This window comes from Aulonocara sp. 'chitande type north' Nkhata Bay, linkage group LG5 (genome assembly GCF_057382095.1).
Source record: "Aulonocara sp. 'chitande type north' Nkhata Bay isolate Kocher_YH1m ecotype deep benthic linkage group LG5, A_spYH_male_GT1.1, whole genome shotgun sequence".
In the NCBI taxonomy this organism is placed as follows: domain Eukaryota; kingdom Metazoa; phylum Chordata; class Actinopteri; order Cichliformes; family Cichlidae; genus Aulonocara; species Aulonocara sp. 'chitande type north' Nkhata Bay.
In genome coordinates, this window is record NC_141348.1 from 13,897,318 (window position 1) to 13,922,371 (window position 25,054).

At 40.7% G+C, this 25,054-nt stretch overlaps 1 protein-coding gene across 12 annotated transcripts in view; it reads left to right on the plus strand.

Annotated features, from left to right (window-relative positions):
* Positions 1-25,054, plus strand: part of itpr1b (inositol 1,4,5-trisphosphate receptor, type 1b) — a 79,425-nt gene that overhangs the window by 35,410 nt on the left and 18,961 nt on the right. For 3 of the 12 annotated variants that reach the window (XM_086291427.1, XM_086291429.1, XM_086291433.1), the window contains 12 exons: positions 3,773-3,808; positions 4,726-4,773; positions 5,533-5,662; positions 9,666-9,850; positions 15,650-15,833; positions 16,177-16,439; positions 17,542-17,742; positions 19,190-19,300; positions 19,661-19,756; positions 19,827-19,961; positions 20,328-20,435; positions 21,350-21,581. In XM_086291427.1, the coding sequence (XP_086147553.1) occupies positions 3,773-3,808; positions 4,726-4,773; positions 5,533-5,662; positions 9,666-9,850; positions 15,650-15,833; positions 16,177-16,439; positions 17,542-17,742; positions 19,190-19,300; positions 19,661-19,756; positions 19,827-19,961; positions 20,328-20,435; positions 21,350-21,581 (1,729 nt within the window). The remainder of the gene's footprint in view (positions 1-3,772; positions 3,809-4,725; positions 4,774-5,532; positions 5,663-9,665; positions 9,851-15,649; positions 15,834-16,176; positions 16,440-17,541; positions 17,743-19,189; positions 19,301-19,660; positions 19,757-19,826; positions 19,962-20,327; positions 20,436-21,349; positions 21,582-25,054) is intronic. The other 9 variants (XM_086291432.1, XM_086291435.1, XM_086291430.1 and 6 more) reach the window with 6 other exon arrangements.

Below are 25,054 nucleotides of genomic sequence, written 5' to 3' on the forward strand. Positions count from 1 at the left end.
ATTGTTGCTTTAAATTGGTACAGTCTTCTTCGGTTTCTGGCCAGGGTTATTGAGCGTTTCAACATGTGCCTCCTAGCATTGGAATTTCTTTAAATATTTAAAAGAACTGGAACCAGATTTAAAGTGTTTTATTGTAAAGCACTTTGTATTTTTTTCCATTTCTGCTCTAATTGGATAAAAAGACCTGAACCCATTTCTCTGCTTCACTGGGTTTTTATCGGGACTTCTGCTGGCTTTCATCAAAGCATCAAAGTTAATTCTTGACCTTGTGATTCACGGTTTGATTTAAAATGTACTGAAACCTTAATGTTCTGAATAATAGAAAGCTTATATATCTATATGTTTAGCCTAGTTGGGAGCTTGTATTGTAATCACTAAATTGATTAAAACTGAAAGTATTGCACGGGAGGAAGCGTTTCTGTGGCAGCAGGAAACACTGAAGTTAAAAGCACGCCAACATCACAATAGCCACTTAATCCAGAGTGTGGTGCAGGGCGTGCGTCTGTGTGTAAGAGAAGTGAACAATGCTGTTAAGTAAGGAAATGGAGAAATTGTCGGAAAGGGTCTTTCCAGAGTTGCAGGAAGCAGCATGCTCTCAGTTTCTCTGTTATGTCTCTGTCTTGCTTTCCCTCCTTCCCTCTCTCCCTGTATATACTGCTCAAGTGATGGAAATCCCCAGCTTCCACAAAAACAGGGCTGTTCTCACAGAGCACCACTTTGTTTCATCAACTCCTCCCACGTGCAGCATCCTAAGAATGTCCACACACTCGGCACATGTTCTCTGCCACTCATTCGCGTTAACAACAGCATGAAGCGGCGTGGCTGATGGCTGGCAGCACGTCTCTGGGTACTCAGATTGATGGCAGGAAGGCAGACGGGCCAAAACCCCAACTTCCCCTCATCAGCAGCAAGATAAACTGCCATTATAGCAGTTACGTAACTCAAGTGTGTAGCCTGCTGCTGCTCCCTGACCTTTTACAACACACCCCCTCTCTTTCAGAATCACCCACCCAGAGACCTCTAGGAATGAGTGCAGCTGTTAGTTCACTACTGTCTGACAGACTCCATCGTGCTTCTTGTTGCTGCACGCCCAGACGCTGTACTGGATTTTGCATATCCAGTCAGGCTGATGAGGGAGCAGGATCAAGTGGAATGACTTTTCACCCATTAGGAATAGCTTATCTCATTCTTCCAGAAATAGCAACGTGATCAAATGCAAGCCGGGAGAAAACAAGACCTGACCAGCTAGGCGGACTCATTGTCAGGCCTTATCGCATCAATCGCTGCGCGTTTGTTCTCGCTTCGTGTGCACGGCTTTCGTTTGAGAGGCTGCACGAGCATAAGGGGGCGAGATGGAGATCATTTCTCCTTCTAATTCAGGTGATACAGAGAGATTAGCTGAGGCCGAGCGTGTAACCGGACACGAAGGTTATATAAGGGAACTATTTCTTTGCGGTCTCTCTGTGTGGGCGCAAATGTCTTTTTCCAGTTCGCCAAATTCTTTTTGTCCACCGTCAACCCATAACAGTCTCTTCATTATCTCAGCCAATCAGAGTTTGTTTCTGGGAGGTTTTGAGTTTACTATTTCCTCTATTTTTCTTGTGCATTTTTTTTTGTCACCACATTGTTTCCAATCCCCACACAAACATTGTTTTGTCTCTTTGCCTTTACCTACTTCCTCTTTTAGCCTTCTCTGTATTTACCAGTTGCCACTCCCATCATTCTCTCTGCCAAGCTGCCTCAGATAGCCTGCTCCTGTCCTCATTTATCCTTCTGCCCACTACAGTGACTGAATTCTGGAGACTCCGAGCTGCTCTGCTTTTTCTTCTCAACAGGGGGAGCTGCGGACGTTTCTCAGCAACAGGCTGCGCTGTCCCAGTTTCCTTAACTTAAGTTGCACGATTCTTGGGCTCAAGCCAGCTATCAAGCAGCAGTTACATAAGAGCCAAAAGCATTTTTTTCCCCCTCTCTGTTTTCCTGGAATTTCAAACTCTCCACTGATGTGTGATCTCCAGTGGTAATTGGAAATAAAAGCACTTCAGACACGTCTTCCAGGAGACAGTAGGATTGCTGGAGCTCAAGTTAGGTTAGACGGACTGCCATGAGAAAATTGAGGCCTTAACTTGGGTAGTAATGAGCACATGGTACAGGGCCAGCTTTCTACTCCCGGTAAACTTATAAAAATATAGAAAAAATAGATAATATAGCTCCATCTAATCCTATGTAGGTTTAGGCTTTTAGTTCTAATATTCTTAATAGAGAGATGGTTTGAAAACTGACTCTCGAGAGAAAGTGCAACAGATTTTCCTGGTCACTGAGACCATGTGACCCTTGCTGCCACTATTTACTGCAAGTGTTCACAGTGCCATTGTGTTTATTTGCCAGGCCTCGCCTCTGTAGTCATTTTAATCACACATTCTGGAAACGTTAAAAATGCTGGCAATTATAGGGTCGGGCTGTCCTCACGGTCAGATTTCGATGCACGTGTTAGTTTTTGAAGTATATTAAGAGAAGTTAGTTTTGCTACTAACTAGCTGCTGAATATAACTTAAGTTGCATGATGTGTGATGCATCACCGTTCTTCTGTGGAAGTCAGTGTGTTGACATTAAAGGAGACTTGATGCAGGGAAATTCCTGTCCAGTTGCACAATTAATCAGCATAAAGCAGCATGACTGGTAACCCAGTCATGACCGAGAGAGACAGAAACAACCCATGTTTGGTTGTGTATTTGTTATTTAGTCTTTTTTTTTCTTGCATTATCTGCAGTGAGGTGTGTGTGTGTGTGTGTGTGTGTGTGTGTGTGTGTGTGTGTGTGTGTGTATAGACTTTTATTTTTTTAAATAGCCGTTCACAGAAAATAATCATCTACTGGGTAGGCTAGCATTAGCACTTTATTTTGTTTTAACTCATTTAAGGTAAATGTCTGCAAAGCGTCTCTGTACAATTATGCCATCAAAGTATTCATTGTTTTACTATGTGGTAGGAAATTATTAGCATTTCTGTTATTTTTTTTATTTATTCTTTTTTACTCTTTCTCTCTCTCTGAATTTATTATGTATCTGTTGGTTTGAGTTGGTTTCATTACTTTAAGATATGTATTGAAAATATGTTGTACTTTTTGCATCTCTGACCATGCAATACATACATTTACTGTTCAAACAGCTAGCATGGGAAAGGTTTTGTAATTTTTTACTTTTTTAATTACTTTTTTAATTTATTAATTTATTTTTAGGCAATTTTCCAATTGTAACAATATGATTGTAACAATATGATTGTAGTCAAACCAAGCATATCATGACTATGGTTTGAAAACACGCTCAGTCATAAATATCTCTTGTTATTTCTTTTTATCCTTAGAAGAATCAAAGTGTGCATATTTGCTTCTGCCATCTTTGGTTTGTAATGTTATTATCATTTTATTAAGAGGGAACCACAGAATACCAAACACACCAGTGTTGCTTTAATAACCAGCAGTCTGTGGTGAGGTGGGGGCAACTGAGCTTTTGCTGTTTTGCTGCGATGTGGTAATGCTGCTTATCACTCATGCTCTGTCATCAAGCAAACCCTGAGAAACACTTAAAAAAAACAAAAAACAAACATCATTTTGTGTCTGCTTTCTCTGCTCCTGGCTCTTTGCACATTGATGATGAATCGTTGACGTTACTGGTAATAGAAAGTTTTGGTTTTGGAAGCTGCTCTTGGAGATGGAGTGACCTAACTAATCCGACTACTTCTAACCCCAACTAACTGCGTCCTTTTATTTCCAATCAGCTGGCACCGCCACCTGAGCCCGAAATCCCGGCCGAGGTGTGTTTTACTCATATTGGCCCATTGCCCACTAACATGCGTCAGTACTGATCATCACTCATACTCATGATTGGCCACCATCCTGTATTATTTGTGCTGTGCGTTTTCCAGATCCTTATTTAAACAAAGAAAAGTCACAACCTTTCCTTATGCATTTCCACTTTTATCTCCACCCCCCGCCCTTCCTGCATCACCCCTCTGCCGCTGCTGCTTCTGTGGAACTTGCTACATATGTGCCCTTGTTTGCATACAGTCTTCCGCTTCTCTACTCATCCTTTCCTCTCTGCCTCCGTCATTTCTCCCATCCACTCATCTGTCCTTCTAGCTCTTTGATGAAAGTCCAATTCACTGACCTCCTTTCATTGGGGTTGCTGTAAGGGTGGGGTGGGGGTTGGAGTCATGGGTGAGGTGTTTTTCCATGCCAGATTGGTGCTTACAGTGTGTGTCAGTAGCTTACTGCTCTGTTATGTAACCTGAAGTGTTTCTTTTCTCATGGCTCATGGCTTGTTTCTTTCCCTCCAGCAGTCTATCATTCTTTTATGTAAATAATTTAGGCACTTTTTCCACTGTGAGCGTAAAGTAATGAGGGAGGTAGTCTGACAAATGGTTATAATTTTAGATTTTAAAAATGTACGATTTTTACTTCAAAAACTTCTTGAAGGTGTTAAAAAAAAAAGCATGTCAGTCCTCCTCTGCATGAAGCCCTGCACGCCTTTGACTCGACCTCACATCTTCCCTGACACAACCACTTCCCTCTTAACTGCATGATCAATTTTGCACCCAGTTTCCTGCATGCTTGTAAAGTAACTAATTTGCACTGTATTGACACCCTACTTTTGTTTTCCCCAACTTTCCTTTCCAACCTTTTTGTTTCTTTCTTATTTTAATGCTTTCTGCTAACTCACCTCACCTTTAAGGAGCTTGATCCCAACCAGCCGCTGAAGCAACTGGAGGATCAAAGGAGGGTAGGTAAAGAGTTTGGTTTGCTGTGGTCTGGCACAGGCCTGCATCTTACTGACTGACTGATTGTGATGCCCTCACTGTTGCACTGCTGCTACAGCATGGCACTCACTCACTCCCCTCCCAGTTGTGACACAAAACATGTGACAGAGATCAGCCAGGAAACACTAATGTGGGTTCTCAGTCTGCGCTTTGTGTTTGCTACAGACTGACACAGAGGTGACACACTGCTGTGATTTACATACAAGGCCGAGGGTTAATGCATATGTTGAGACCGAGAAAGAGCACAATGTCAACTCTGAACATCACTGAGGTCAGAGTGCAAGGATCAAATAAAAAATGTGTGTGTGTGTGTGCTCTATTTTTTCCCAGGTGGACATCTTGATAAGATTTATCTTTATTTAATTTTTTTTTCTCTTTCTTTCTAAGTTTTGTTTTACTTGCACAAAAGTTCAAGGCACGTGTATGGCCATAAAATGCCATAAAACACCAAGATGACATGAAAAACCAAAAGGAAACCTTTCAAGTGAAGCGAGGAGATTTCAGAAATTCATTTTACAAAATGAAGTTTCATTTTTGGTTTATGTGGAATCTTGTAACCCTTTATGGCTTTATGTTGTGGCTTTGTGTATGTAGGACATACTACTATGAGTGCAATTCTGTATCAATTTGATAGTCTTGTGTCAGCATGGTAACTCTGGGTTCAACTTCCATTTCTATAGCAGAAATAGATCTTCATCTCCTAACATTCATTTTCCTGGTAGGGAGAGGCTCTGCGGCAGATTTTGGTCAATCGATACTATGGTAATATCAAAGCTGGCCAGAGGAGAGATAGCCTTACAACCTTCAGTAACGGCCCACTCACGCCTGGAGCGCAAGGGAAATCACCTACAGGTTTGTGTAACGATGCTCTACGTGTCTGTGTGTCTACATGGTTATGCTGTAAAGATAAGATGAAATGAAATGATTTACTTGGGGAAGGTGGGACAGCGCTGCACACCCAACATAAAAATTAGATCCCTAATAGTTTTTAGCCTGCCAGCTATAATATATGACTGCTAGCTAGAAACACATGAAAAATTTCAGCTTCAGTTGTGCAATTATGGAAATGTGGTTTTAAAATAAAGTTCAATAATTGGGTAGAGCTATTAAATAATTAGGTTTTCAGCTCCTGTAATGAAATCTTTCAACCATTGCAGTCTGCTTCAGCTATTTATCTCCATCTATCGCTGCATAGCTCCATCTAGTTCTATTAAACCGTTTGTTTTGATAGCTGCAGTCATTACAGTTTCATTAGGAAATAATTATTTATATCCAAGTCAAAGCATGTGTGCAGAAGCTTCTGTAAAAGTAATTTTATTTATTTTTTATTCAGATATTTTTTTAAACTAAACAAGCTGCTTAAAAATTACTGTTTTGATGAATTACATGGGAAAATACAGTAACAATGCCCACACAGAGTTTTAACCTAATTAAAAATAAATAAGTAAATTGATCATAGACTAATCTGACCACATTTTGTTTGTCAGTATTCAAAATAACTTTACCCAGAAAGACTTTCTCTCTCCCCCTCCTTTTTTTTTATTATTCAGTATTTTTTTAAATAGGTTAATTGCTACTTATTACAACCAGATGCTCATGTACATAAATGAAATGTTATCAAATGTACCTTCTTAAGGAGGAAAACTTTTAACTTTGACAATAATAAAAGAGTTTGTGTCATTTAACTCTTTACAGAGTAATTGGTTTTTGTCAACAGTCTAAATTATTTACAAATTCGCAACAAAGTATTTACTGATTATTTTACATTCCTTATAATGCTGGAAATATTTCTGTTAGTTGCACAGATTACAAGGAAAAGTGAGTGAGTGACAGTTTCCAGTGGGTAGCAGTCAACAGAGCGTGCTCCGAGCATTGTGTTGGAACATACTTTGTAAATGTTGTATTTTAAACTCAGCGCCCACATTCACAGTCATTTACCTGATAGACGCTGTGCATTTGCTTGAAAATAGTAAAGGACAACACGGCAAATGTTGAATCTGTAATGAATTTTGAAATTGACATTTACCACTGTCTTAAGTCTTCAGTGTTTAGGAACTGAAGAGACTTGCTGTAGTACTGAAAGTGATTTCAGGTGCTCAGGCTGTCTTGGTCCTCCGTTGTCATACTGCTTCGGATTTTTTGTGAAGCAGTGGAAACGGGTAGGCTGAACTGTGGCTCTTTAACTTTGGATACATTTTAGAGGTTGAGAATGTGGGTTGGCGTTGTGTTGCCAAAAAAAGCAAGCGCTTAACTGAAAAAGCCATCATCTGAATGTTAGCATATTTAAAAAAAACAACAAAAAAAACCTGTTTATTAGGTCAAATTAAAGCCATCAAGGTCATCTTCTGCTGCCACTCTGGACTCTGAGCTTTGCTTATTTTCCCATTGCATCTGTCTGCTTGGACTTGTACCACTGCCATGCCTGTTTCTTCTCCACTGTGGCTAAATAGTGAGCCTTAAACTTGAATTTCATTTCTGGAAAATGGACATAGTTACAGGGAGGCAAATCTGGTGAGTAAGGCAAGTGGTGAACGACATTTGGGCCAAGGAAGTTGCAGTAAAACTCTTCTTGGCTGTCTGAATTTCTGCTTCTGGTTAAGCTTCTGACCAGTGGGCCTAATTAGTAAAAATATAGTTATTCACTTCACCTTAGTTAGGCCTAAATGACAGAGAAAAAGCAGCAGTACTTCCGGAACTGTCATATGTGTATACATTTTTTTTTTAACTTACCGTAACAATAAATAAATAAATAAGTAAATAACCTTTGTATTTTTTTTTTATGGTCCATTTAAAAAAAAAAGAAAAAAAAAAAAAAAGTACATATAATTTATTGTAATATATACTGCTGGCATCCGATTTGAAAATGCCTCAGTTTGCCTCAATGAAACTGAATAAAATGTCCCTTTATCAACATTTAATATTTTGCCATTTTAATATTTGCAAAGAAATATACAGTAAAGTATAAAGGATTTGCAAATGTGTCCTTAGTTATTTACCAAGGGTCTCACCAAATCAGGAATTTGTACAGGAAACGGTTAAAGTGGTATTTTTATCCCCCCTCACTCTTTTTGCTTACATGAGATTGACATTCATAAATTTTATAGATTATTAGTAAGTGACATTTACCTATTCCAGTGAGTCACGCCGTGTCTCTCATCAGCGATGACTCATATTTGGTCTATAATGCTTTAGAAGGCATGAAAAAAAAAAAAAAAGATCTTATTCACAGCTGTGGCCTTGCACTGCTTTAAGCCCTTGGACCTGAGGGGCTCTGCTATTGAGCGTACTGGCTCTGTCTCCCGCATAACGCAGGTCGTGTTGTTGCCAGGCGACCAAAGAGCCAAGCTCCATCTAGAATGGGATGTGTTGTTGATTCAGTGACTCGCCCAGCCAGAGACGGCTCTGATGGGTGCTGTTATCTCACCAGTTCTTCTCTTACTGGCTATGGTTGGCAGCAGTAGGAGTTAAAGTACCTCAGTGGATTAGAGACACATCTAACGTGCTTTTTTTTTCTTTTCTTTTCTTTGAGTGTGTGGTGGCTGAAAAGACACCTGTGGCTTATTACATGACTCAAAATCGCCTTACTTCCTCCTTACCCAATAGCATCTTAAATAAAATAAACCGAACTGAAACAATCGCTCGTGATTGAATCAACCACATGTAGATTTTTAAAAATATAATTATTAGGAATTTCCCAAATGTCATTGTGATTTTAGCTATATTTATAAGCTAAATGCACAGCACTGTCCACCGTGTCCACCTTTTAAAAACACACAAAAAGATACAAATCCTGAAATTAAAAAAACAAATACCTGTGCAACCAACAAATATCCAAACAAGGACTCAAAGAACACAAACCTCCGCCACAGTAGCTCACTGTCTCTGCAGTATTTACTTTTAAGGGAATAATTAATTAATTTGTGTGTGTGTGTGTGTGTGTGTGTGTGTGTGTGTGTGTGTGTGTGTGTGTGTGTGTACATACACATACACATATATTGACAATACACAAGAAGAAGTAAGCTATAAGGCTTTTTTTGTTTTTGCCGGTCATTGTCGGTCATTCAGTTGCCCTTGAATACCTTGGTGGGGCTAAAAACTTTACATCCCTACAAAGTTTTAGCAGACTTCAGTCAAAACTTTTTAAGCTGTCATGTTTACAGACATAATGTCAGAATGATGTTCACACTAAAACATAATGTCCTTGGTAGAGGTAATAAGGGTATAACCCAGTGTTTATAGTATCTCTCTGGTTATTCAGGTTGGTCTGAAGGCCAGCAGTAAACTGTTTTGCGTATGCACTAAATACCTGATACTAACAGTCACAGTAATCCACCTGTATTCATGTTTGATATCCCACTCTCTTTGTTAGTTGAGCTAGTTTACAGAGTTCCTAAATAAATTCTGCACTAAATGTTCCCTTTCACTCAGTGTCTAGATCATAGGTGTCAAACTCTGGCCCGCGGGCCAAATGTAATTAGGCTGCGGGCCAAATTTGGCCATACCAAAGCCATACCAAATTACTATTAGAGCTGGCCTACTGGTATTATACAGATAATATATATATATGTATATATATATATATATATATTGTTTAGTATTAAGCTTTGCTTGTTCCATATTCAGTTTTCCAGCAAAACTTATTTGAGTCCATAAGAAAAGATTCATTCTTATATCTGGAGGAAGATTTTTTTTTCAATAAATATTAATGTTCGCCCACGACTTTGTTCCAGTTTTGAATTTTGGCCCACTGTGTATTTGAGTTTGACACCCCTGGTCTAGATAAAACTGCTGCTCTTTGTACTTTGATGGAAACAGTGAAGGGGAATGATCGGGCTTCTGACTTCTTTGCCCTTAGTTGTCAGCTCTGGGGTCGGAGGTCGAGGGGAGCTGAGCTTAGCGGAGGTCCAGTGTCACCTGGACAAAGAAGGGGCTTCTGATCTGGTCATTGACCTCATCATGAACGCCACCAGCGATCGGATTTTCCAAGAGAGCATATTGTTAGCCATTGCACTCCTGGAGGGTGGAAACACAGTCATTCAGGTAAGTGGGGGGGAGTGGGTCACAGGGTTCACAAGTAAAAGTTCACCACTTACAAGTCTAACCAGCAATTAAATGCACTGAAGCCTTTCCCTACACAGAGGCATGAGCAGAATCTCAATAAGATGCTATCTCATGTGTTCACCCGCAATGTCAAGAATTTAAGTCGGTGCTGCTCTGCTGCTGTCAACATAAAACAACACAGGCTAAAGATGCCTTCAGGAAAAGGGCGCATATTTGTTGTCAGAGTATCCGCCTGACTGTATTTTAAAAGCTCGACTTCACAACAATACAGAAAGCATGTTGTTGTCACATTTTCTATGTTTAAAAAAAAAAAAAAAAAGCTCAGGCCAAGAACCAGAAAGGAAGATGAACAGTAGCCTGCTGGGAGATGTCCGAGCTGTGCAGCCAAGCACGTCATCACCTCTCTACTGTCAGGCAGGGGTTGCTACGGCAACACTAACTCTTTGCAAACCTCACGGAAAGCAGGATGAGAGTGGAGAAAACCACTGTGTACTATTGCATTATTTCAGCCTTGCGGTGTGTCTGTATGTCTGTGTGTCTGTGCATGTGTGTGTGTGTGTTTGTATGTGCATGCTGCTCATAAGCTGTCTATCAGAATATTCTGGTTTTGTGGTTTATGCATGTGTGCTCTAGTATTTGTGTTGCATAAACAAGGCTGTTGCATAATAGCCTCCTATTTGCATAGTATCGTTACCTGACAAGGCCTGACTTTGTATGCAAAGGCTCTCACATGACTCCTGTTACAAAAGCTGCTGCCTCTCTCTGTGTCTAGGTGAATAATACACAGAGCCCCAGTCCTTCTAACAGACTCCTATCTGGGTCATGTTTTGCTCCTTTTAAGAGGGCAATGAAAGGTGTGATCCTTAAAGGCCTTGAAAGAGAGCCGTTAAATTTCATACAGTCTTTGCTGCTACCTTTGGAAAGACCTGTAGCCTTCTTTAGGATTGCTTTTGTAACTTTTTAAATTCTGGGCATAATTAAAAAGCTTGATGTCCACTACTGAAAGCAGTCTGTAGCTTACTTTTGTTGCTTTAACTGCAGCTTTCAGTGAGTCTCTTGTGCACATTACAAGTGTAGAAGCAGTTTTGAGCTGTTAGTAAATGTATACATTTCTACCTGTGACACCTACTGTGACGAGGCCTACACTTGCTGGTACAGAAGCACCTCAAAGTGAACCTGATAAGCAAAGCAGTTCATGATCTTAAATAAGAACATTTTTATCAAGTAAGGTCCTGTTTTGAGTTAATGTGTTTTTCTGCTTCCTTGGAATGATGCTGGGACAAGTAAGCTTTGTTGAGGAGTCATGTATGATCCAAAGTTAATTTACAGCATATCAGCAGATGCATCACATTTTCCTGTCTTACACAACGATTGGTTTAGGACAGAAGGGTTCTTGTTGTCTAAATGAAAAGCAGGACAACAACATGGCCCCAGATTTCTCCAAGAAGGCTGCTTGTTTGTTTTCTAGGTAATCCAGGTTTGTAGCCTAGCCAATGGAATTTCTAGAAAATAAATAAATGAAAGAGGGAGAGAGACACAGAGAGAGCGCACGCTTCCTTTGCTTCAGAAAGGGTTCACACAGGGCCCAGAGCTCTGTGCTAGCTGGACTTAATATCACAGCCCTGAGAGAAGGAGTCAATGTCTTAGTAAAGACAGAAAGAAATGGGTCATAGCACAGTCCTACCTGTCTTTTCTTCTACCCAGGCGTGTCTGTCTGATGAAAATAGAGCTTTAGAAACTGGAGATCTGAAACATCATGCTTTCACCGAGTCATGGGAATCCAATCTAGGCCTGTCAAGATATGCCAACTTTGTTTAGTAACACCTAGGACTCACTGATGTCACCGATGCACCTCATCAAACACGCAACTATTGGTAGACGAACAAAAGATGTTTTTGATGCATTGTCAGTACATTTTTAAGCCTTTTTGTATCTACTTATCTACATATCTACCCAAAGGGCAGAGCTGTCACCAGTAAGTAAGTCAACCCCGCATGTGTTCATACTCATGTTCAGCAGTCACGTAGCAGGCGTCTCACTATGTTGGTCTAAGTGAGACCAACATCACTTTCAAATACATAAAGTAACAACATTTATTTTAAGTAAACAAAATCTGCCAACTTTACTTCTGTCAATTTTGTCTGACAATAAAATGACGCACTGCCTGTCTTGTGCAGCATACATGCTGTAGGTCTAACATTACTTTTTGACCTACATAACTCTCATATTATGACCAAAACCTGCACAGCTCACCCTGGACAGGATAACAGGTTGCCTGACACGTATGCTCGTGCCCTCCAGGTGGTTCAGAGATGAGCAGTAAAACACTGTGACAGCCCCTGAGTAATTTTCAGCTTGCACACAGCAAAACTAGAGCGATCATAAAACCTCACTCGTGCATACTCAAATGCACACTTCATGAACACATGTACGCAGCCATACTGCAGGTTATACTTAGAGACTATAAAGCTTATTTGATAAACAGCCTTAGAGTTTGTGGGAGTGTGTGCCTATGTGTTATGTAAGAGACGAAGTGTAAAGTCTCTGCTTCTCCGAGCCCCCCATCCATCTTGTGATCCCTGTCATCAGGACCTCAGATCCCTAACTGTCACAGGCACGAACAGGTGCGACTGCTCTTACTCAATAGGCTTGTTGTGGCACACCGCTGCCCTCAGCCCCCTCCAAGTGTGATTTTACCCCCTCCCGCCTCTTCTCGGTTCAGTTTCACTTCACAGCTACCTCTTGGAAAGCTTTAAAAAGATTCTGCAAAGTGAGTTTCCAGGCATCGGTGCCCTCAGCATACCAGCTCTCGTTTAACTGCGGCGTGGGCAAGGAAATTACTGTTTAGATCCCAGTTTATAGTTTATGGAGGTCCAATTATTTCAGTCCTGCCATGTGTACCTTTTTCTTTCAATCATTACTTGCTGAAGTCACTGCATACATTTTTAGACTGTGTGGATGGTTGCCCGTGCAGATTTCTGAGAAAACGCAATCACGTGTAGATTGCTTTGATTTAAACCTGCTATCTGGAAGTCTTGTTATAGCTTCAAAGAGCAGATCTCTGTGGATACCAGCTGGGCGGTGGCAGAGTACGCAACTGAAGCCCTCCAATAAGCACAGAGATGGCTTTGTCACTCACCAAGGTGTCAGGCTGCAAAGGCGGGAGATGGATAAAAAGAAAGGGAGAGCTGGTGGTATAAACAGGCCTTACATAACCGGCTCGTGTTGATGCCAGAAGCTGGGGTAGCAGCTGACGGGAAATGGAGGGAAAAGTAGAAGTGCAGAATAATCAGACAGGAGGGCCTGCTGTGCTGTCCTATTGATTCTGTAAGATAGGAGGAAGATTTCAAGTCAACCTAAAGCAGCAGAATCAAAACTGCTTCCAGGAGGCTTATTGGCTCTTTAGTGGGAGACGTTTAAACTGCCTCAGATGGCAAACAGAGACTCACTAGGTGATGGCAGTTTTCTCTACAGAATGACTCAGCAGTTAGCAAAGAAGCTGCAGCTAGGCACATTCTTCAAAGGGTTATAAAAGTTGTAACCGGGACTTTTTTTTAAAGTTAAAATCTTTCAATTCTATCTCATCGTGGCACACGATAGCTAGCTCTGCTCTCTCTCTGCTAGGAAGTAAGCCACAATGTGGCAGTTAGCATGTGGTTGGACCTGTACTCTTACTCTCTGACTGCTTCCCAAGTACACAGATAAGACAAAACTTGAGTTCACACCCACCTAATTTACTGTTTGCTCCACCTCCAACAAGCTGTAGCTACTCAGCACCGATAACCAGATCTAAAGCCTTATTGTTTATGAGGTCCTACAATCCAGCAATAAAGATGCGATCCATGCCAAAGTGTTGCAGTACAAGTGCAAGAAAGGATTTAAGTCTTTATACAAACCCATTTCATTGTCTAGGTGTATCCTTATTAGTGTTGCTAATTTAGCCTGCAACATGTGTATAAATGATTATCTGAGTTAGGCTTGAGATCCTGTCATATTGAAGGAAATTGGACTCACTTATTGAGTGAATTGCCATCTAACAATGCTGATTTAATAAGTACATCTTCCTGTCAGCTACAGAGCTGTAGAGTTGCTTAGCAAAACAGCCTTTAACTTCTAAAAAATTGGAAATATCTAACAAAGGAGTGTGAGTAAGCAACTTGTGCTGTCTTTTGACAGTTTTTAATGTTTTTAACATGTCACAGGTGTCCAACCCTGACTGTGTGCAGACAGGAAAACAGCTGCTGCTTGCTGTTCAGTAAAAATAACAAGCAAGTGTTGACAAAATACTTTTCTTCACATTAGTGGAGAAATTGAGTTTTTATGGCCGCAGTCATGAGTTCTGTTTAATATACGGTAGTTATCTTGTAAAGCTGCTGTCCTGGAGCTGTTGTTGGGAGAAGTCTGCCTGCTTGCATAAGTCTGACTTTTAATCAGATCACTATCAGTGAATGACCCTCGTCAACAACACGATGTTAACGGCTTGAAAAAGAAACTGTTGCATAAAGGAAGGGACGGAAACAACTTAATACACTGAGTGCTCTGTTCCTCTTGGGATTTGAGTCAGGTGATTTTTGCAGAAAGATGTCTCAACAGTTGTCTTGATTTCCTGCGCATATGTTGTTTATCTCATGCAGCGTAATGCACTGCTGATGTTGTACTGTTTCTATGCTTTGCTCCTTTTTCCTCAAACTTAACTGAGTTTAGCTAAACCTGGAGAGAGTCTTATGTAACAGACTTTGAAAGCTGCCCCAGAATCTCAGTACGTGATAACTCCTGCTTGCATCAACCCCACCTCCCACTTTCGGACCCTTTCTCCACCTCCCTCTCACACCACACGCTCACTTCGTGCCGCTCTGGCAGTGAAAAGTAGGGCAGGGTTTTCCTCTCTTCCTCTCCCGCTCCCATTTTCTTTCTCCCTCACTGCTCGCCCTCTGCGGCTGATGTAACAGTGTTGGCGCTCTGTGCCCTCACTGTAACCACTCAGCTGATTACAGGTCTTATGTAAGGAGGGATTGTTGAGAGGAAAATGGGACATAACATATGAGCCTGTTGCAGAAAAACAACAGCTCCATGTAACAGGGCTTTCAAGCCAGATTGGCCTTTGCGTAGCTGTAGGTTGCAGAATATTTCCTTTGCTCCAGTATGAGTAAGAAGTTTTTGAGGAAAACGTCTCGTGTTTCATGTTTGAATGCTTATAAAAGCAAAAAGTAATTGCTTTTTTGCCGTTAAACAAATGCACTCAGCACGAGTGAGCCCTACTCTATGAACACGTTTATACAGCTGTGTGCATTTTCCTGCTTACATGTACGCTCGTGTGAAGTACAGGTTGCACGACAGGTTGTGTAGTTGCTTCTTTTGGTGTGTGCATGTTTTTAAATGTGGCTGCATGCTAATCCCAGAGCTCGTCTTCGTTTCTGCCCTTGGTCATGTACTTGTGCATGTTAAGACCCATCTGAGTACTCTGGGTGCCAGAAGCAAGTTCTGATAAGGAGCAGAGAGCAGATAGTGTAAAATCAGGTGAGCCTTTAGAGCATGTTTTCCTGGCACTGTGAGAGCAGGATTATATAACTAATTCTCACTAAACCTCTGGCTAAAAGCGCTGCAGAACAATTAGCAGAGACAATGATAAGAAATGCCAATAAGAGATTAAAATGCGTTTAAAATATTGGTGTAAATGCCGATTTTTATGTAAACACTATAAGGTAATTAAAAACCTATAAGGATATTGTCTGAGCGACTCGTATTATTTAATTTCTTTCTTTTGTGTCTCCACCCCAGAGGTCATTTTTCCATCGTTTAACGGGAGACAACAAGTCTGAGAAATTCTTTAAAGTGTTTTATGAGCGGATGAAGCTGGCCCAGCAGGAGATCAAAGCCACTGTGACTGTCAATACCAGTGACCTGGGCAGCAAGAAAAAGGACGAGGAACCACCAGACAAAGACACACCGGCACGCAAGAAAGGTCAGCGGACAAGTGTTGGCGTTACCAACATAACAATAGGCTAGAGAAGGAAGTGTTTGACTGCATTGTCAAATAAGTCACATATGACACTATGAAAAACTGGAAAAGCAAACCTCTGCTGCACTCTTCGTACGAGGCAGTAGATCCGTTTCTTCATTATTAATTATAGCCGTGTACAAAATTATTATTTATCACATGTATCATTTCTACATGTCTCTGTATGTGTAAATGACAGCAAGGATCAGTACATAAATTCTTAACTTGTCAAGTGAACAGTCATTGTAACCGTTGTCTTGTCCAATGGTCTGTGGTGTTTGACTGCCTCTTCTTTACCTGTGGTTAGTGAAAGATATGCCGGTAGTGGCGATGGTGACTGAGGAAGTGAAGGAGCAGCTAGTTGAGGCCTCTGCGGTCACCAAGAAGGCTTACACAACTTATCGTCGTGAGGCCGAAGCCGAAGAGCACCAAGCTGCAGCTGATGGCTCTACTGTTCCAACTGCTGATAAGAGCCAGGAAGAGGGCGAGATGAGCGTTACCATCACTATCATGCAGCCCATCTTGCGCCTCATGCAGCTGCTGTGTGAGAACCACAACAGAGAGCTGCAGGTCAGCCATCATCAGACCAGCTTGTGATTATAAGTCCTTTATTTATATATACGACACTTACTGACACTGTCACTTTATCAGTGCTGGTCATCATGCCCTTTGCTGCTAAAGTATTTATACCATTCTCGATACTGGTACTCAGGTTGTTTCACTCCTACTTATTATATTATTTTATTACTTGCTATTCTGTTTGTTTAAAAATATATATATATTTATTACTTTAAAAAAAAAAAGCTGTTTCTTCATTATTTTGGTTCTTTTCGCTCGACCGTGTGTACATAATTTTGTTCCACCTCATCTTAACATGATGCGAATGACAATAAAGCTCCTTGAATCCTTGAATATATATACATATAATATATAGGCTGCCATGGGCTGATGGGAGCAGGGTTAACTTTTTCTGTCCCGTGTTCTGAATTTCAGTCATCACACCATCTTATACAGAAATGAAACTGTTGAAAATAGGCACCAGTTGCAGAACTTCCTGACACAGTCTTGTATGTGCTGGTCTGGTTTCACTATGATGAGTGTGCTCGTGTTTGGTAGTGGCTAGCTCCGGCAGCCCAGACAGAAAACTTCCTGCTTGCACTGATTCTTGCACTCCAAACTGGGACAGGCCTTCATTAAATGCTGGTTGGCTCTGTGCTGTCTCTCCCATTCTGAACCTGTGTAGGAGCCAGATATTGATTTACCGCTAGCCTCGCTGCACAGATGATCAGTTCACTGAGATGTTTGTGTTCTTTCCAAAGACGTCACTGCAGTAATTGTCTTGCTGCCGTATACAGTAGGTTTGGAAAAGCCATCACGACTTTTTATATTTAGTTCTTACGTCAGCGAGAAAGAGAAAATGGTTTAGATTACCTAAGTAGAGGAATTTCTCTTTTGCCAACCATCTCTGCAGATTCCAACACTCTCGTGAATCATCTCATATTAAATCTCTTGGTTTTACCTCATGCCACATCACATATATTTTAATTTTGTGACTAACTGTTAACAAAGTGTTTATGTTTCCCTACAGGGGCTTTTAAAGTTTTTGATGAGATGAGTCCAAGTAAAGAAAGATTCCATGTTGAGTGTTTATTTTCATGTTGTCCTTCTGTAGAATTTTCTACGCAACCAGAATAACAAGAACAACTATAATCTGGTGTGTGAGACTCTTCAGTTCTTGGACTGCATCTGTGGCAGCACCACAGGAGGACTGGGGCTTCTGGGACTTTACATCAATGAGAAGAATGTAGGACTTATCAACCAGACTGTGGAGAGCCTTACTGAATACTGCCAAGGCCCCTGCCACGAGAACCAGGTAACACACTGTACACCTGTGTGCAAGATGAGCTTTTTATATTCTGTAGCTATCAAATCGATGACCGGCTGTGATCGTGATGCTAGTTTTGTTTGAGTTCTCTGTAGTCAGGAATGTGTCAGGCTCTTGTCTTTCCTAAGCACGCTAACACCAGCCTACTCCGGGTAGGACGCCTCTGTTTGTTCTTTGGCATAGGTTAGTAGTCTTCTCACATGATGGCGGCATCCTCTGTTCCTGCCGCTGTGAGGTCATTTTTATAACAAGTGTGAAACTGGCATGACTAAACAAGCAACTGGCTAAATACAGTCTCTGTTTGAATTGATTCCAGTTCCTTTACACAGTGCCAGAGGGGCATTGCCAGACTAAATACAGCGTTTTGTTCACAAAGAGAGAATAAACGGGAACAAGTGCTGGAATTCTTTTTATTTGTGCTTTGCATGTCCTGTTTGTAAAATTGTATCAAGTCACTCCAAACCATTTGGCTTCCACACTTATTGTTCAGTTCTGAGGTGTGGTACATGTTTGACAGCTCGTGTGATTTATGAGTGTGAAGCCTCCGAAACTTGGCCAGTATTTATGATATGTGACCTGCCTCGTCACTACCTTACCGTGCCAGGAATAAAAACCTGAGGGCAATCTGGCTTCAAAGGAAATCTGGAACAAAGTTGTTTTGTTTTTGTTTGTTTGTTTTTTATGCCCTTTTTTTTGTCATCCCACCTGTTTTCTCCAGGATGTTGATCGTACCCTCTGCCCATGACGCTCTCAGAAAAGTGATTCTTAATCTCAGTAGTTTCACTTCCTGGTTAAATAAAGATTAAGAAACTTAATTGAGTGTTTTATAACACTGCGTGAAATTTACAGTCCCTGAAATTAGAGTGAGAATTCCTTCAAAGAACATATGAGATGTAAATAATGTTGCCACTCCCGCCTTCAGAATGGTGCTGGTTGTTTTCTAGATACCACCTGATAGATGGTTCCAGATTTCTTGGATAACTTACTGTTGTTTCCTCTTCTTGTAATTCCACTTTCTTAGTGAATACGTAATCTGTTGAGAGACCCGGTTAATGTTGTCTTTGAAGTTGGCACCTTATAACTGGCTGTAGGTTTGTGACAGCTGTCACATTGCATGAATTTGTGATGCACTATCAAATTTGCCATTTCAGACATAAAACCCTCCAATTCGTCCATCTCGCACTTATTAAAATCTTTATTTGTAAGTGTGCATAAGTACAAATAATAGATGCAGAAAAAAGAGAAGAGCTTGACTTACAGGAAAATGGATCAGACTCTTATCTTATTACTGCTAAAAAAAAACCAATTGGTCTGCTGTCCTGCTGGTTTTACTGATTATATCATGAAAAACACCAACAGCAGAGATTAAACATTCTTTTAACCCAGAACTACTGTCAAGCTTGTGTTTTGCCATTTCTTTTTCTTTGCTCCTTAGAACTGCATTGCCACACATGAGTGCAATGGCATTGACATCATCATTGCTCTCATCCTGAATGACATCAACCCCCTTGGCAAGAAGAGGATGGATCTGGTGTTGGAACTCAAAGTGAGTGTTCTGAAGTGGTGTGATACTTTTAGTAATCCGTCTAAAAGGTGTTATTTGATTTGATTATGCAGGTGTTACATGTCTGTAGGAGAAGTAATGTGGTAGTTGTGTCATTACAGTGTCAAAAGCTTTAGATACAACATTCAAATTCATGGAATTGCAGTTTCACTGACAGTAGCTGAAAGTAGAATCAGCTACCCAAAATCAGGGCTGGCCAGCACGGGTTTTTCCTGTGCTCCATCACAAATTGCATAAGTAAAGCGTGAAAGAACACTTGCATTTGATTTACTGTCTCTGGAAGTCTGGAATGCTGACAAGCAGGTAAAAAAGCCAATCTGTCTCTTGTCATCTTTTGCCCAGAATAATGCCTCCAAGCTGCTTCTTGCAATTATGGAGAGTCGCCATGACAGCGAGAATGCCGAGAGGATACTGTATAACATGAGACCTAAAGAGCTGGTATGTGTGCAGTGCAAACAGTTGCATAGTAACAAGCAGGTGCTGTTATGACAGTCAACTTTTTCTGCAGGTGGAGGTGATCAAAAAGGCCTACATGCAGGGAGAGATAGAGGTTGAGGAGCCGCAGGAGGGTGAGGATGGAGAGGAGGAGCACTCCGCGTCTCCACGCAATGTTGGTCATAACATCTACATCTTGGCACATCAAGTAAGCCGCTATAAAATAGGTGTGGAAAGGGGAACACACCATGAGCAAATAAGACCAGTGGATTTCCAGTAACTCCTGAAAACACATGATACTTTTCATTTTATAATCATTTCCTCTTTGAAAGCTTTCAGGCTGTGGGCTGCTCGGTAACAGAGGGCCTGTTTATACAATCAATTAGTGGAATGACGGTAATCATGGGGCTAAACAGTCCCACCCTGCAACCTTGCTGGGGAATGAAAGCTGACACATTCAAAAAAAGGAAAAGTATCATGTAGAGTTAACCTAAATACAAGCAGTGTTGCCCAACCTTTTTGACATGCTGGAAGTAACACTTGTGACGAGTGTCTGTCAATCATCTGTTTTCAGTTAGCCCGCCACAACAAGGAGCTGCAAGCTATGTTAAAGCCAGGAGGGACATATGGCGAGGGCGACGAGGCCCTGGAGTTCTATGCTAAACACACCGCTCAGATTGAGGTCAGTGTCTGGCTCCATGTCGTAAATAAACTCCGCTAATGTTCACCTGCTGCCGTCTGTCTTGTATTTTATTTTCAATTCATCATTTTCCCACAGTTTTATTTCTGGATGAACTCTATCTAACATCTCTGTTGCAAGATGCCAGTGTTGGTTTAAGGGGACTGTGACATGTTTTGGCCTAACTATTGACTTGGAGCATGTGATACTTTTTTTTCTTGGCTTGTTTTTGTGTTTCTTTGTGTCGTGTGACAGAATGACGAGTACCTTTGGCATGTTTGGTGCACTTGATGAGTAAGAGGAATGCAGATTGCTGGCAGTATTCCAAGCTCAAGTTGTTGGTTCAGTTCATGAGCTGCTTTTGGAAAGAAAACAACCCTGTTTTTGTTTTTTTCCTCTAAAGAGCAGTTTATGCCAGGCAGTCCATTTGAATCAGAGGTGTCATGGTGGTTATATTTTTCATTTTAAAAAATATAACCACTATTTTTACTTTTTGCTTTTAGTTCAGTTCAGCTTCAGCGAGTTTCCAGAGTGGGTTTGCTTGTTTCAGTTTAGTTCATATTGTTTGAAAATGTTTAGATTTACTTTAATTTTTATTAGCTTCAGTGTTTTAGATTTATTTATTTTTTTGGTTTTAGTCTCAATAAACTTATCCATCAAAGCCTCGTCAGTCAAGTTATGATAGATTTTGCCAAACTAATAAATAAAACTGTTTTTTATTTATTTTGTTTAGCTCATAAAATCTTTTTTTTTCCACAATATTGTTTTAGTTTTCAGTTTCTTTTTACTATAACTACAATAATCTTGACTTCTTTAAGGATACAAACTGTTTTCATATAAGAAAAGAATAAGGAATTATTTACCTGCTGCAGTCACAGATGTTTTGATCGGTGACTGTTGCTCTGTTTGGTGTCCAGATTGTGCGGCTGGATCGCACAATGGAGCAGATCGTCTTCCCTGTGCCCAACATCTGCGAGTTCCTCACTCAAGAGTCCAAGCTGCGTGTATACTACACCACAGAGCGAGATGAGCAAGGTAGCAAGATCAATGACTTCTTCCTGCGCTCTGAGGATCTCTTCAATGAGATGAATTGGCAGAAGAAGCTGCGAGGTACTCAAGAGGCTACTGGTAACACAAACACCGTTCCCTGTGCGTCTTTCTCCTCAACTCTTTATGAACTAGTGCCTGGTTTACGCTCTTTCTTCTTGCATCCCTCCAGGCCCCAAGCCCCTTTCTGACACATACACTGCATACAGGTTATGTTTTACATATTGGCATGAGGGATAAGCACAAAGTTTCCCTCCCTCTCACTCTAGTACAGGGGTGCTCAATCCCAGTCCTCGAGAGCTACTGTCCTGCAGCTTTTAGATGCATCCTTGTTCCGACACAGCTGAATCAAATGAATGGCTTGTTATCAGGCCTTTTCCAAACTTGATGGCATGCTGAAGAGGTAATCAAACATTTGATTCAGCTGTGTTGGAGTAGGGATGCATCTAAAAGCTGCAGGACAGTAGCTCTCGAGGACTGGGATTGAGCACCCCTGCTCTAGTAGGATTACTCCAAATGTGTCCTCCACATATAACATTATTACAAAAACGCATATCCCAATAAAGAATATAAAGGCCTCAACTACCACAGCATTTATGGGGGTTTTCAAATGTTTTATCAGCAGACAGAACCTCACAGCTATATTGTACCCTCAGACAGGTCTCACTCATAGCTTCAACTTTGAATTGTGCTAACCACTGATCTGTCAGAGATTAGCTGCAGCAGCATTACAAGATCTGTTGCATCAGAGTAAATCGGACCTACTTCGCACAAACACGAAGAAAACACAAAAACTCAAAAATCAGTTTGGTTCAAAGTTTTGCAAGAACGGTTCTTTCTTGGTAGCAGAATAAATTTGACCCATAGAGACATGTTGTGATGAGGGTCCACGTCTGAAAGAGGCTGCCAAAATGCTGAACCCTGGAGAGATGAAAGTCGAGAGAGCATGTAAACTTTTATAAGCTGCTTATATTTAAATTGCACTGTAATCACTGAGTTGGTTTGTTAATAATAAATATTAGTAGCAAAGCATACAGCATATAGCTCCCAATGTTGTGATATTATCACATCTTCTAATCTCGATAAAAACAAAAGTATACTGCTGTGATATTACAATGTTCAGGTTCCTGTATTTTGTTTTTCTGGAAACTAAAAGCCTCAACTTCCCAACATAATGGGATTAATGGTTTGATGTACTTTACCTGCATACCAGCTGTAAGGTTATTCTCACATTGACATCAATCAAAGCTGGGCTAAAAGAAAGCAGGAACAGGACACAAAGGCAAAGCATTAAAAACTCAGCCCTGATGTCATTTTCACTTTAATCTTTTGTTGTTCATTAATCTTAAGTTATTTTAGTTATGCACTCAATAGCACTACTTTGACTTTCCCTTTAAGGTCAGGTCCGGTTCCTGACGACTGCCTACCTGACTCTGCCAGTTTTTGCTTTTGTTTGTCTTTGCTGGTTAAAGAAAAGGTTGTGGTTCGTCATACGGTCAGGCCAGAAGAGACAGCGTTAGCCTATAATGTGGAAAAAAAAATATGAAGAGACCAGCCTCTTTCCTATGTGAATGAATCAGCACAGCTGGAGACTGTGCTGTTCCACTGGTGCTAACCGCTTGTCATCAATATAGTGACTTCTGTTGCCAAAAGTCCCCACCCGCAGTTCTTCTTTTCTAATGAATAGCCGACCTCAAAATAGCATTAGCCACGATACTGATCTCCTGACCAAGGTCTAATATGCTGTGTCTGTGTGAGTGTGCGGGCAAATATGTGCGTGCAAGTTGTTTTTACTCAAAAGAGGAAAAGCGTTTAGTGCGAAACCCTGTTTCCAAAAAAAACTCTGTCGCTGTCTAAAATGGAAAATAAACAAAAAGAATCAACAGCAAAATAATTTGCATTATTATTTAAACTTCAACGCTTTAGCACAAACCGCATATTAAGTGTTAAGACTAAGAAGCTATTTGTTAACCTGTGCTTCGATTGAGCAAAACCCGGCCCAAAACAGGACGCTGACATCACCATGCTTCACATATAAAGTTCGGCTGCTGAGATGTCGTGCTGTCCTTTTTCCAAATGCAAAGATTCTCGTTTATAACAAAGGTTCTGTGCAAGGTCTTATTTGTCAAACCAGTAGCAGTGTTGTTTTTGAAGATCAGTGGCTTTCCCCTTGATCTGTTTACGCTCACACACACACACACACACACACACACACACACACTCACACACACTCACACTATTGTTTTTGGTGCATTCATTAACATGAACATAAGCCGATGCGTCGCCTTTAATTGCTCAGATGTTACTTGCAGTTCAGTTGTGACCTTGCATATGACCTTTTCTTCTTTTTACACAAAGTCTGGTGCTCAGACTTTTAAGTTAGGTTTTGCAAACACACTTCTTTTCCTTTTCGTGCTGTGAATCACTTCCCTAAATGTATGAAAGTCAGACTTTGATAAATCCCCATTCGTTGAATAAAACCGAGCCCCCACCCACACCTGACTGAAACATGTGACTCTGATTTCACCTTCAAAATAACTCCGATCCTAAACTTCAGTGAGGCTTTAGGACATATAAAGCAGAAATACGGCAAATTTAAAAGGATTCACCAACTTTGAAATAGTATGTCTATGTGTGGAAGTAGTTTGGTTGATGAGCAGATTGTCAGTAAATTACTGGGTCACTAAATGCAGCAGTGCACAGAGGTTATAATGATTTGGAAAACTGAGGAGAATTTCCAGATTTCATCATCTATGATAAATCATAAAAATGTTGAGAATCCAGAGAAATCCCTGAAAACAAGGGACAGTGTGAAAACCTACAGGTGTAAATCACTTGAAAGCCTCGGCGATACTTCAGAAAACATTCAGCATCCAAAAATTCCAAATGTTCATACTACCGTGCAACAACATCAAATAAAATAAACTGAGCAAAACACTAGTATCTGCTGTGTGCCTTAGGTAATTCGGGATGGTCTGAGCAGAAGTGAAAAATGTCCTGTGGTCTGATGAATCATAATTTGAAATTCTATTCAGATGCAGATTGTTGCATTCTTTTGTTTACATTTTCCACAGAGTCCCAAGTTTGTTTGGGCTTTTTTGAGGGTATTTTTTTCCTTTTTCAAATGTGAAATGTGTGTGATTTTTGAGTACTTAAATGGATTTGAGGTGTCCCAGATTATTCTGTTTAGGTGGTTATGTTAGCAGTAAATGTACACACTCGCATTCTGACTTGTTTGACTGTGTTTCACACCAAATTTACTAACCAAATCAAATATCCAGAGTATTCACTCAGCGAGTTTTGGTTCTTCTAAACCAAAGAAGCAGAGCTGCTCGCTGTGGTTGCCACTTGTGACAAGGGAGTAGCTGGAATTGGCTTTACGAAAGAAACTATTAATGGCACCAGTTTTATAGTTGCCATGCTCAGTGTTTGTCGACAGCGACAGAGAGAGTTCAAGCAGTTCATGTAATTTAGGGTTGGTGCAAAGTTGGTTATCTGTATAAATCTTTTTTTTCAGCTTTGACTCAAAGGTATTGAAAGTGAAACTTGGTTGGTCTGAAACACTGGACAGTTTT